Source organism: Lissotriton vulgaris, chromosome 6 (genome assembly GCF_964263255.1).
Source record: "Lissotriton vulgaris chromosome 6, aLisVul1.2, whole genome shotgun sequence".
NCBI lineage: Eukaryota > Metazoa > Chordata > Amphibia > Caudata > Salamandridae > Lissotriton > Lissotriton vulgaris.
In genome coordinates, this window is record NC_141694.1 from 827607392 (window position 1) to 827620794 (window position 13403).

Sequence of the window (13403 nt, forward strand, 5' to 3'; positions counted from 1 at the left end):
TCATAATGTCCGAAGACGCTGCAGTATGCACATTTCGCCCTGAACGCCGGGCATACCTTGTCGTTTCCCAAATGCGACGTGCTGCCACATCTGTAACAGCTTGGTCTTCCTCCTCTTCCTGTCCTTTGAGTTGCACCTCCGGCTTGTGAGCTCCTTCTATTATCTTGGCCCTTTGGTGGATCCTTCTACTTAGTTCTTTCGCCCTTGTAGTTCGTCATGATTCTGCAGACTGTCTGTGTGCCACCTGCATCTCTTCTGGCTGCTTGGGCGCAACGCTTGGACATCTCCGCCTTCTTAACTAGGCCCAGACCTCTTTCAGGGGTGCATCACCGTTCACCCACAGTTTTTCCTGGACGTGTGTGCTGGACGTGTGCATTATGATTTTGTCCCTTATTAGCTCATCATGGAGAGCACCAAATTTACATGTCAGTGCGAGCTTCTGTAATGCGGCCACATACTCATCGACCGTCTCTCCGGCCTCTTGTTACCTCTGGAAGAAATTGTGTCTATCAATGGCTACACACACCAAGGGCCTGTAGTGTGCGTCTAGGTCTTCAATGGCGTGGCTTAACACATCAGTGTCGGCGCCGTCCCTTTGCCCCTTGACAATGGTGTCAAAACTCGGAGTCCCTCTGGACCCAGGCTGTGTAACAGAATCTTCTTCCTCCTCGGGCTTGATAACGCCACCTCACTCTCCTCTTCTAGTGTCTCTAAATAGTTTAGGAAGTACCTCTTCCAATCCTCCCAGGGCATAGCTGGTTCCCCTCTTTTCGGGAGAAATGGTACCATTTGAGTGAGTGACGTGGATTGTGACGCCATTCTCCTGTCCTCTCTGGGGTCTGCTCGTGCCGGGATCTCGCGGTTGGGCGGGCTGCCTGGCGCCTGTCTCGCGTCTGTGTCTTCTCTGCCACGCTCCCTACTGGCTGTGCCCCCTGACGCACCCTCCGTAGCCGGGAGCGATTTCTGTTCTCCCCTGCCTTCAGTAACTGACCCTCCGCCTCGTTCTTGCCGACCCGCCAGCGTGGCGTGGTGGGGGCCGAAATTATGTGGGACCGCACCCCTGTCCTTTGCTGCGCGGTGTGCTGCTGCCTGTTGCCCCACGTGGCTCGCTGTGCCTGGCTAGTCACTCCCCTTCTGGTGTCTCAGCTCTGTTCTTGGGCACCTCGGATAATCGAGTATTTCAGCCTGTTGCTCGTGGTGTACGCTTACAAGTACCTCCACTTGTGCTTGTGTGTGTGCGCTGTCCTCTGCCGCGCTCCGGGGTGGTTTGCTTCTAGTCCCGTGGTAGGGAATGTAACTCCGCCTCCCCTCCGTATAATTTTTTTTTCGGCGATGTGCGGAAGTTCCGTCCTCCTACCCACGGTGCCGCAGGTCAGTCTCATACCTCGTCGCCATTGTAAGAGCCCCGCTTTAATGACTACAGGAGCCGCTGTGTGGTTTAAGTTTTGCTTTATTCCCCCGGAGCGCCGGAAGCACGTCTTACTTCTCCACGGTCGGCGCCTCTACAAGATGGCCGCCTTCCACTTCCGCTGCACTCCCTTCCGGTTCCGGCCCTCTGACAACTAGACCGTCACCACAACAATAGCTAACCGGTGTTACCGGTCATTTAGTGCCAAGAAGCCTTTAGTGCTGCATTCCTGGCACGCATTTTGAGACAAAAAGCCATAATATTTAGAACGACATGGAAACTGGCCCTCCTCGTTGCTCGCGAATTTCAGGGAAACCGGGCATTATGCGGCGGAGAAAGGAATAAAGAATGCGGCTCACTGTTTATTTATACGCCAACATGGCCGTGCGTGAACTGCCTCAGGGCGGGCGGATTCTTTAAATTTAAATAGTAGTGTACTTTACCTGTTGCTAGGTGTGTGGAGAAAGTCTGTCCCTTGCCATGCCAACCAAATGTTAATCAATGAGGCAGCCAGCACCAATGCGAATTTGACAATTTACTTACAGGCCTCGTGTACAAGATAATTTAAACCCATGCACTGGAGGTAAAATAAACAAATATGAGTTCAAATTCCTAGGCCATCTACAAAACAAGTGACCATACAAGCTGGGACCAATGGAGAAGAAGAATTGTCGGGAGATAATGTGTATATAAAAAATATATATATTTAATTAGACATAAGTAAAAATCATATAGAGACTCAACTAATAAGTCAAACTATATGATACAATAAAACAATGACATATTTAATTCTTGAACACAATACATCACATACATTCATTAAAAAACAATTACATAATAGTAACGGTGTAAATCCTGGCTAGTTTTGACAATTTATATATAAAAAAAGGTATTTTACTGAAACAACAATTGCACTTATTATCAAAATATTAAATGGACTCGACGCGCGTTTCGGCAGTAGAAGAACTGCCTTCTTCAGGAGTCGTTGATGGAACTATGGCAAAAGAATCGATGATAACTTCTTTGATTTTTAGAGGAGAATGCCGAAATAGAATACAGGGCCAATTGATAGAGTTGATACCTCTAGGTTTGTAGTTGTTTGTATTTCAATCGTGGTTGTCATAGCGAATTAAAAAATGCTCTGGTGCATTAGACAGGCTTTAAAAAGATCTCTAGTCGCCGGCAGCTAGATGGCGCTGTTCCGCTTTGAAAAACGAGTTGGAATATTCGCTAGTTGTAACGCGGCTAAACTCCGAGAGTTGTCGGGTTTCTTAGTCGAAGAGAAATATCACAGACTGCAGGATGGTGCAGTTCCAAGCCGCCAGGTAGCAAGTCAGCTTCGCCGGGGTAAAATAAACAAAACAAGCTCTCACTGCAGCTGCGAGAGTAAAGTATAAGTCTCACGCCTCTGGAAAAAAAAGCTCGCGCTGCAGCAGGGGGAGACGCGCGCGGGGGACGAGGGGGGCTGCGAGATTCACTTGCGGGAGCTGCCAGGTGGTGCGCGGGCTCACGCGAGTGAATATCCTGACGTGCACGCGTTGCCACGTGCTTGGCTGAAAAGCCAATGCGTTCCCAAAAGGTCTTTTTCCTTTGCAGCGCAAAGGGAACCCGGGACACCCTGGCCAATAATAGGCCTATTAACTTAATTGATTGTAGTCAAAAACTTGTTTCAAGGGTTGTGCTGAACAGTCTTCTAGAATGGATAACTGCGACCTGGACAATATCACCCTTACAGGGCGGGTTTAGAGAATGGATAAGTACACTAGATTAGGTCCTTCGGTTTCAGCTTCTTTATTGGAAATATGTTTTATTAGGGCGGGAACAGCTTTATGTATTATCTGTTGATCTCAGATCAGCTTCCGGCCTGGTTTTCTGCTCCAAGTTATGGCAGGTGAGGGTGAATATGCGCTTATATGAAAATATTTTCACCTAAGTAAGATGTAGCCAGATGGTGAATTGACTGAGCCCTTTTCTGTCCAAAGTGGGGGGTGAGACAGTGGTGTATCTTGCCCAAATCTTCTTTTTGCGTTTTATCAACAACCTAGCAACTTTTTTGGACTGTGATGGTTCTGATGCTCTGTCCCTCGCAAACACTAGGACACCTGCCCTGTTTGCGGACAATATGTTGCTTATCTCGAAATCTCCCATGGGTCTCCAAAAGATCTTGGACACATTTGATTCCTTTTGTGCTCTTAGAGGCCTAGACATAAACATCACAAAAAATACGTTTATTCAATACCACACGTCCTCAAATGTGGTTTTCACATGATAAACGTTATGCCCTTACCATTAGCAGCATAATTCTTCTTTTCTTCAACATCTGTAGTCATTTCGTACATATCACCATGAGCTCGCGCCAGTCGCCAAAGATACTTAACTTCATTTCCATACTGCTGAAAGAAAAAAACGATTCATTATTGTATGTGGTTTAATTAAAATAATACAACATTTGTCCGGAAAAAAACTGCTGCATTTATTTCCAGGCATAACCTTTGTAGTAAGCTCACATGGCGTAAAATATGACCCATCCCAGAGAGTCAGAAACTGTTTTCCACGTGATAACAAAGTGTTCAGAATTCTTATGGCTCTGGCAAGATTCTGTAGGTACAGAGGGAATGTTAAGGTTTGACTGCCACTTCCACAGTTATGCCTCTTTAGTACTGTACCCGGCATGACACAGATCTCTGAAACTACTAAGAATAAGCATATTCCATGACAAGGTCAGTCAAAAAGAGGGTAGTGGTGGTACTCCCCGGGTGGTTTTCTGGGGTCAAATTTGACATGAACTTCGCTGGCAACATTAATACAAAGGGGAACACGAAAAGACAAATCAAGGGTATTTATTTTTAGATGTGTTTATTAATTGGCATTAAAAGCTGTGTGGGAGAGGGAGGAGCTTCGCGGGCAACCAAGATGGCCGCGTGAGCTCGGAGCTCCGAAGACCCTCCGATCCTCCGCACTGATCCTGCTATCTATCCTGTCCCACGACGGTGGGAATCAACGGCGAAGTCGGTGCTGAAGCGGCGCCCGGTCTCAGACTGAAGATCCAAGCTTCCTGGACCGAATTATGCCGTCGTGAAGTTGGCGGGCACTACCGACGTCATTGACTGGTATTGTTGGGACCGAGAAGTGGCCTGCCTCGGGACACCCCGTGCGGGCCTGCCACACTTGTTGGACCAGCTGGCCCGGGCGGTCTCCTTCATAACTTTCCTCTTGTCGTACTGGAGGCGCTTTGTATTGTGTGTCTCGCATCGAGTGGAGGTGCTATTGGTGGCCTGCCCCTCCCTTGGACTATCCTGCCCTCACTACTCAACATGGGGGGCAGAGGAGATCCGGACAAAGGGAAACCTCCGAGGGTCAGCAGGAAGCCGACCCAGTCCCAATCTACCATCCCGGAACGGTTTTCCCATTCAAAGGGATCGCCGGGCACGGCGGGCCACACTAAAGACCCGCAACGAGACATGTCCCCTGAAGATCCTGAATTCACACTCCGGGACGTGATGGGAGCCATTGCTGGTGTGAAGGCTGAGATGCATAGCCAACACGAGGCGCTGTCCAGCAAAGTGGATACCCTTAAGATCGAACTCAATCTCATTAGAGCCGACCTCGGCAAGACGGACGACAGAGTGAAGTCGCTCGACATCAAAACGTCGAGTTTGACTAACGACATGTCGGATGTACAGACCGAGGTACGGGACCTGAAGGCGGCTAATGGGGCGCTTGCTCGCCGGCTTGACGATTTTGAGGGACGGGCCCGGTGCCAGAACGTCCGCATTACGGGTGTGCCGGAGGGAGCCGAGGATGGGTCAGTGGACTTGTTCGTGGAAGAACTGGTGGTTAAGAACTTGGCACCGGGCGGATTGAGCAAGTTCTTTTCAGTCGAGAGAGCGCACAGGCTGCCGGGCGGACAACCAAAGTCGGGTGCATCCCCTCGCCCCATCATTGCGAGACTTTTTAACTATCGGGACCGAGACGCCATTTTGCAGGCGTCGAGGAGCGGTGGCCCGCTGCGATTTCAGAACGCTGATATTAACTTTTTCCCTGACTTTACACAGGCTGTCCAGAAACGCCGGCAAAGTTTTATGGGTGTGAAGCGGCGGCTTAGGGAGATGGGGATGCGGTACTCCATGCTTTATCCTGCAAAACTTCGAATCGAACATGGCAACCGGACAATGTTTTTTGATCTTCCAGATGCGGCAGGGGACTGGTTGGACACTTTGCCTCAACGTCGGACCGATCCGGAGGACCAGACGGAAGGTGCAGCAGGAGGCCCAGGTTCCCAGGAATGAACTTTCTGCCTGTGACTTTCTATCTGGGGGGGTTGCTGCGGTTGGCATCGAACTTGGACATTGATTCTTTTTCTTATTACTTCTGAACTTCTTGAGAAGGAGGGTAACGGGGGGGGGATAGGATGTCTCCTTTCTCCTCTGGGGGCTTCTTGTAGGTTAGTTTCAGGGGCGACAGGCACACTGCTAGTTGGGGTGGCTTTTAGTCTAATGCAGGGGTGCAGGGTGGGGGGTGGTTGGGGCGTGTGTTTTCTATCTGTTCTTTTCTTTCTACTTTCTACATGGCTGGGATTCTATTGTGCTGCTACTATCGGTGTGTTGGCTGCATTCCGGGGGGGGTTGCTGGGGTGGGACGTCTTTGATGATGGGGGGTAAGTCTTTGAATGTGTTGAGTTGGAACGTAAATGGGTTGGGGGACCGTATTAAACGTGGAGTTGTGATACAATTGCTTAAACGTTGTGTTCCAAATATTGTTCTTTTGCAGGAAACTCATCTTGTTGGTAACACTTGTAAGGCTCTGAACAGGAGAGGGTTTAAAATGGTGGCCCACTCCGGGTTCTCTACGGGGTCCCGCGGGGTGGGCATCATGGTGCGCATGTCCCTTCCCCTAGAGGTGGAGTCTACGTTGGTGGATGATAGGGGCCGCTATGTGGCCGTGGTGTGCAGGTGGGAGGGGCGCACTCTGGTATTGGTTTCGGTTTATATCCCCCCCGGGGCTGCAAACAGCCACCTTCCAAGACCTTGGTGGCGCCATCTTGGGTCTCCCGGAGGGCTTGCTGATTCTGGGTGGGGACTTCAATTCTGTGGTTTCGGGTGATTTGGATCGTTTCCCGTCCAGAGATCTTCGTAGTGCGCAGTCGTGGCTCCCGGATTTCATGAACACCATGGGCATGGTTGATTGTTGGCGACTCTTGCATCCCGCCCAGCGACAATATACCTTCCATTCAGGGGCTCATGGTAGTCTCTCCCGTATCGATTATATATTGACCCCGCGGCTCACGCGCAATCGGTTTCTAGTGCTCGTCTTATGGCCAGGGGCATCTCAGACCACTCTCCGGTCTGGGTGTCTTTCGACATTGGCATAATGGCGGCAGCTAGGGTGGCGCCTATCAACCCCTGGTATTTTCGCAACCCCAAGACTCGTGACCTCCTTGCTAAGTCTATTGAGCTGTATTTTGCTGAAAATACGGGTTCAGTAACTTCGGCCGTCTCTCTTTGGGAGGCCTTCAAGACTGTTCTTAGAGGAGAGGCCTTCTCCTTGATAGCCGAAGCGCGTAGAAGACGGGATGAGGACTTGGTGCGGCTGGAGTCGGATATTGCTGAACTGAATTCCCAGCTGGCACTGGGACCGACTCCGGAATTGCTCCATGCTCTCGCCCTGAAGCAGTCGGAGTATGGCGCCACTGCTACTGACGCGGCCAAGGCGATGGGCAGGGAACAGCAGGGTAGGATTTATGACGCCGGTGACAAGGCGGGTAAGCTACTTGCCTGGTTGGACAAGAAGGAACTGGCATCCAGAGTTGTACCAGAAATCCTGGGCGACGACGGCCTGGTCGTCACTGACCCTACTGCTATTGCCGAGGCATTTGCTGACTATTTTGAGACGGTCTATAAGTCTGTCTCCGCCCTATCCGAATCGGACTCGGCTTCCTTTTTGGAGGAGATTAAGCTCCCTTGTTTGTCTGATGTTGAGCGCGAAGACATGGACCGCGGCGTGACGGTAGACGAAGTGGCACTGGCGATAAGGTCGCTGCGCTCTGGGAAAGCTCCGGGACCCAATGGTATCCCAGTGGAGCTGTACAAACTTAAGGCGGACACCGTCGCTGCACCCCTGAGGGATATGTTCCTGGCGGCTCGAGAGGCCGGCGAGCTCCCGCTTGATCAACGTTTGGCCACTATCGTGGTCATTCACAAGGAGGGGAAGCCTCGAGACCTATGTCGATCATACCATCCTATTTCCCTGTTAAATGCCGAGCCTAAAATCCTGGCGAAGCTACTAGCCAATCGGCTTGCGGGTGTGATTGCGGACTTGGTTCACCCGGACCAGTCTGGTTTCATCCCACATCGGAACACGGCCCTTAATCTCCGCAGGCTTCATGCGGTTATGGCGCGAGCTCACATGCTCACAGAACCGACTGTGCTTGCTTCGCTTGACGCGACGATGGCGTTCGACTCGCTTGAGTGGAACTACCTCTGGGCGGTGCTTGCTAAATTTGGGTTTGGGCCTGCCTACATTAGTTGGGTTTGGCTCCTTTACTCTTCCCAGATGGCTAACGTGTCGGCCTCATTTGCCTTGCGCAGAGGTACTAGACAGGGTTGTCCGCTGTCACCGCTCCTTTTTGCTTTAGCGCTTGAGCCGTTGGCCGCATGGATCCGTACGCATTCCGATATTGTTGGTATCAAATGGTCGCCGGGCTTTGAGGATCGCGTTTCGCTTTATGCAGACGACATCCTTCTCTATCTCACCTCTCCCTGCCGGTCTTTGATTATGGCATTTGACGTACTGGGTACTTTTGGTGGTTACTCGGGCCTGGTCATCAATTGGTCCAAGTCCTACCTCTATGTGCTGTGTGGGGACACTCCGCGTCTCCCTAGAGGCTGCGCTATACAGATCTCGCAACAGGGATTCAAGTACTTGGGCATCTATATTTCCATGGATGCCCGTACACGTTATGCTAACAACTTACTCCCCCCTCTGGCGCGCTTGCGGCGAGATGTGGAGGGTTGGAAGAGATTGCCGCTGTCCCTGTTGGGCCGAGCGGCATTGTTTAAAATGATGTCCCTGCCGAGGTTTCTCTATGCGCTCCAGAACACACAAGACCCAGTGCCGTCCAAGTACTTTGGAGAGGTTGAGAGCCTGCAGCGTACCTTATTGTGGGATGGCAGACCGCGGATCTCTATTGCTAAATTGACTATACCGTGGTACGATGGGGGCGTTGCCTTGCTGGACATACGCCGCTATTATTGGGCGTCTCAGCTGACGGCTATTAATCACGGTTTTTACGGACCGGCAGTCAACCCGGGATACGCCATGGATCGCTGGCTTATGAATGACGGGATGTACTATAGGGCGCTGTATTCTAGATCTCTGGACCGGAAACTAACTGGACCCACTAAGACGGCGGTGCACTTGTGGAGGGCGGTGACCAAAACTTTGGGCTGGCAGGGTAGGCTCACCATGGCTACTCCCCTATACGATTCTGACCTGCTGGGGAAACTGTGGCACTCCAAGGGGTTTGACCGGTGGGACCTCATTGGCATTTCCAAGGTCGCAGACATGTTGTCTAGGGGGGAAATCAAATCGTTCACTGATCTACAGGCCGAGTTCCAACTGGAAGCCACGGAATACTTTCGATACGCACAGCTACGACACGCACTCACATCTTCTATGCCTGTGGGAGAGAAGGTTCCTGAATCGTCCCCGTTAGAAGACAGGGTGCTGGACGGCCATATGCCTGATAGTGCCATTTCCCTGACCTATAAAAAACGTATTAATGTGCGAATGGACCTACTGGTGAAACTGCGAGACCTCTGGGTGAATGACGGGATTGAGATGGATGATGAGGAATGGCAGTCAGCGGTCTCCTCCCCTAAGGAGGTAGCCATCTCAGCCAGGCTGCGACTGGTCCAGTTGAAGGTGCTCCACAGGATTTATATCACAGGCCCCAGATTAATTCACATGGGACTCTCCCAGGACGGCCTTTGCAGGAGAGGTTGTGGCGCAACGGCCACCTTTATGCACATACTTTGGGAGTGTCAGGTCATTGCTTCCTACTGGGAGCGTGTGCATGCGATAATGAGAGTTGTGACTGGTGTGACCCTGCATGCGGAGGCTCGGCGCTGTCTGCTGAACGTGTGGGGTCCGACTGATTACAATGTGGCTCAGACCCGATGGGTCACCCTGGGCAATATGGTAGCTAAGAGAGACATCGCCCAGAAATGGGGTGCTCCGACCCCCCCCCCACTGTTAGTCTTTGGAAAACCAATATGGATTGGTGCATGCTCCGAGAGAAGACTGTTTACATGGCCTGGGGTAAGCCCAAGATGTGGGGGTTGGTCTGGAGTGCTTGGAACTCGTATAGAGGAGACATTTGTGCACCCCCGGAGTTGGTTCAGCCGGAGGTCCGCCTTTCTCCATAGCTCCCCCTTCCCTAGGTTCCCCATGGTTAATCCTGATTTTCTGCCCCCCGTCCATATGCTTGTCTTGCATCCTGATGCTTGTATGATGTATCGACCCCGCCTCTCCCCGTGACATGTGCCTTACCATTTTTGTGCTCCTTAGCCTTGTAGCTTTTCTTCCCTCTTTTTCTTTCTTCCCTTCTCTCTCCTCTCTTCTCTTTTCTTGGCTCTGTTGGTTTCTCTCGTTATTTTAGACTTCTTTATATTATAAAATTAAACCTGACTACTCCTGTATTTTTGTTTTGTACATGTTTACGAATTGAGTCACAATGCTGCCTGGCCTCCGGGATGTACGGCTGAATAGCGGTGTACTTTGTTTTGGTAAATAAAGGTTTTCCCCCCCCAAAAAAAAAAAGCTGTGTGGGTTACTTAGCAACAAAATTTTACATTCTAAAAATAGTTCATACATAATTGTTTTAATGTACTGTGACATCTCAATACAAGATGTCCAGCTGGATTCTTTAGCAGTGGATATTCCCCTTTGCTGCTTACATTGAACAATATGAAAAGAGACATTGGGGCACAGTAAATACTCTGCATCATATTCCATTCCTACACATCTTATTTCAATGAAAATGTGGTGTCCTCAAACAAAATTACAGCACGTGTTCTACAACTCCCACCAGGAGCAGGGTGACTGTAAAGAAATATGAGAAAAAGAAAGAAAATGGTGGCAGCATCAGCAATATACAAAGGTACTCCTCTCCACCAAGGACCCAAAAAAATAATGATTGTTACACAGAAAAAAGCACTGGGCATTACATTATGATTAATTATGGGGCTTATTAAGTCTATGTTAGTCTGAACTGGACGGAAATTCTTTTAAGTCTCTCTAAGGCTATTTTCAAGAGAGAACCAGTTTAAGAAGGGACCAGTCCATAAGTGAAACTGGTTGTCCACCATGAGTGTGCTTAATAGAAATTGTGTCAAGCAGTGAGCGCAAGTGGCACTGCATTAATTACCAGGGTGAATAATAATGGTTTGATCCAGTGTGGACTATCACATAAAAAATGCACTCTCATAAGCATGCAAACAAATAGGATTTAAATCTTACGCAGGTGACCACACAGCACTGAAACAGAAGATGGGGTTAAAACTGCTGCTCAATCATTTATAGAAGGGAACCCCTTTCTACATTTGGCTGTAGGCCGTTTGTGGCTCTCCGTGACTCAAAGAATCCCTTAGGGGGCGGTAGTTGTGCAACATTTCTCAGTTGTGGAAAGACACTGTTTCCCAAAGGGCCTCTATGCTGGTGCACCTGCATTTGTAATTTGAAATGCATACCATGGTGAAGGCATTACATAATTTGTCCTGCCCTGATTCATTTTAAGGGTATTTATTAATTCCACTGACACCTGCACTTGTGTTATGTCTGGTCCTAAAGAAGCGCCAACGACTCGTGTGCAACAAGGGCGCGAGACATGTTGGCCGTTTATATCCAGGAACACTTTACCTGGGGTAAATCCTTTACCCTTGAGTTTCTATTCTCATGACTTTTTATTGAGGGCTTAATTCCCAGTTTTTACCCGAGTATAGTGACCCCTAGACAGTTTTATCATTCACCTTGCACGCACTTTTTCACCCTTTTTCAAAAAAAAACCCGCCCCCACACACCCGCAGGCACCATCTGGCATTGCTAAATAGATCTCCCTCAAAGAGACCCTTCGGGGGGCCCATAGGGGATTGCAGGGCCGGCCCACGAGGAGCAATTGCCCGATGATGAAGCAAGACACCCTTCGGGGTGTGTGAGGGCAACATGAGGCAAGAGTTGTTCTTTCCCCTCATTGGTGGGTTTTGTTTACCTAGGATTCTTCAATCTTTTCCTCTCTTTATCGATCTCTGTTGGGCGTCCGGGTGACACTTTGCACCTCCGCCGCAGGAACAGTGTCCTCCAGTTAGTTTATGTAGTAATTTATATGTAGACATACTCCATGGACGTCGATTCACCAAAATGCCATGGATAGTGGAAGTGACATCATATACCCTTTGACCTAAATGATGTCACAGGAAGTGATATCATCTGACATTTGACTCGTGCATCGTCCCAAGAAGTGATATCGCAAAACCTTAATTGTGATGCCATCACATTGATTAACACTGCTGAAGTTACATAACTGCGCAATTAATATATATTCTCCTATCGGAGAACAACAGGTAAGGGTTTCTCTTCCCGGAGAACATTTATTTTTTAAATGGGCTTTACTAGAGCAATTTAATGCACAATTTTCACATACATTTGTTAAAAAGTCATAGGCTCTAAAAAACACAATAAATATTCAAGAACTTTCATCGTGTGCCGAGCTAATGAATTCAGACAGTCCCTACGAGTTCATCCAGTTATGTTTTTAAAATGTTTTATGGCTGCCACCCTATGTCACAAATTACCTCCATTGCTAGGATCAGCATTTTTCTATGGTGGCCTATTTCGCTTAAACATTACATACAATATACCTATGCCAGAATGTTCTTAATGCAGCTTTTCTTGCACTATGGAGGTCCCTTAGGTCAAAGCTTATGCTTAATATGTCAAGGACCAAATTTTGTCATGAATGGCTCAATACAACGGTCTATGTAAGACACTAATGGAAGGTGTTTTGATTCCATGCAATTTTTAGCCACATTTGTTATTATTTTTTGATGACACTCCATTTATACGTACTGATAAGCTTTACCATGGTTTGTGTTTGCATACTTTCACACATTTGATTTTGCTAGGACCGTGCTCTTTATTTCAGTTGGGCAAGACAGGACGTACCCAGTGGTTCGAGAGTGGACCCCACCTCTAAATCACTACGTAAGATCTATCAAAGAATTCACACCAATACTAAGGTTGATATTCACGTCTGACACATCATAAACATTATTATGTGTCCAACAATCATACTGTGCTGCCTCTTTTACTTTAATGTATCACAATGATCATGTTATAACTGTCTTTATTATCACTTTCAGAAATGTATTTATTTATTTATTTTCGAGATTTATAGAGCGCGAATGAATGCCCGTGGGCGTCTCGGCGCTGTAAACTCAATGCTGGTGGAAAGATGGTGCCAATAAACAAGCACAGGTCATCGCAATCCTGGTCGCCTTGACCATTATTGTTATCCATAAATCGGGTAAACCCGAAGATCTGTGTTCTTCGTATAGGCCTATTTCACTGCTTGATTGCTAGGCCAAGATCCTTGCGGACGTCCTCGCCACTCGCCTGTTGCAGATTCTTCCCACCCTGATTCACCCGGATCAGTCCGGATTCATGCCGGCATGGACCACATCTCTTAACCTCCGCGCCTACATGGAGCGCTCTGCAGAGCGGGCACGATTAAAGAGGAGACAGTGGTGGTGTCTCAGGACACCGCGTCGGCCTTTGACACTATTGAATGGCTCTACATGTTTGCCGTGCTCCGGAAGCTCGGTTTTGGCCTGGAATTCATCCAATGGGTGCGCCTCCCTTATTGACAATCATTGGCCCAGGTGGCCGTTAACAATCATAAATCTCCTGTTTTTTCTTTGGGTAAGAATACCAGGCAGGG

The 13403-nt window shown here is 48.9% G+C and overlaps 1 protein-coding gene across 2 annotated transcripts in view; it reads right to left on the bottom strand.

Moving 5' to 3' along the window:
* The window catches only part of RMDN2 (regulator of microtubule dynamics 2), a 726737-nt gene that overhangs the window by 477397 nt on the left and 235937 nt on the right, over positions 1-13403 (bottom strand). Inside the window, exon 4 of one of the 2 annotated variants that reach the window (XM_086926853.1) lies at positions 3696-3798. In XM_086926853.1, the coding sequence (XP_086782979.1) occupies positions 3696-3798 (103 nt within the window). Of the gene's footprint in view, positions 1-3695; positions 3802-13403 lie in introns of both variants that reach the window. The other variant, XM_086926852.1, reaches the window with a different exon arrangement.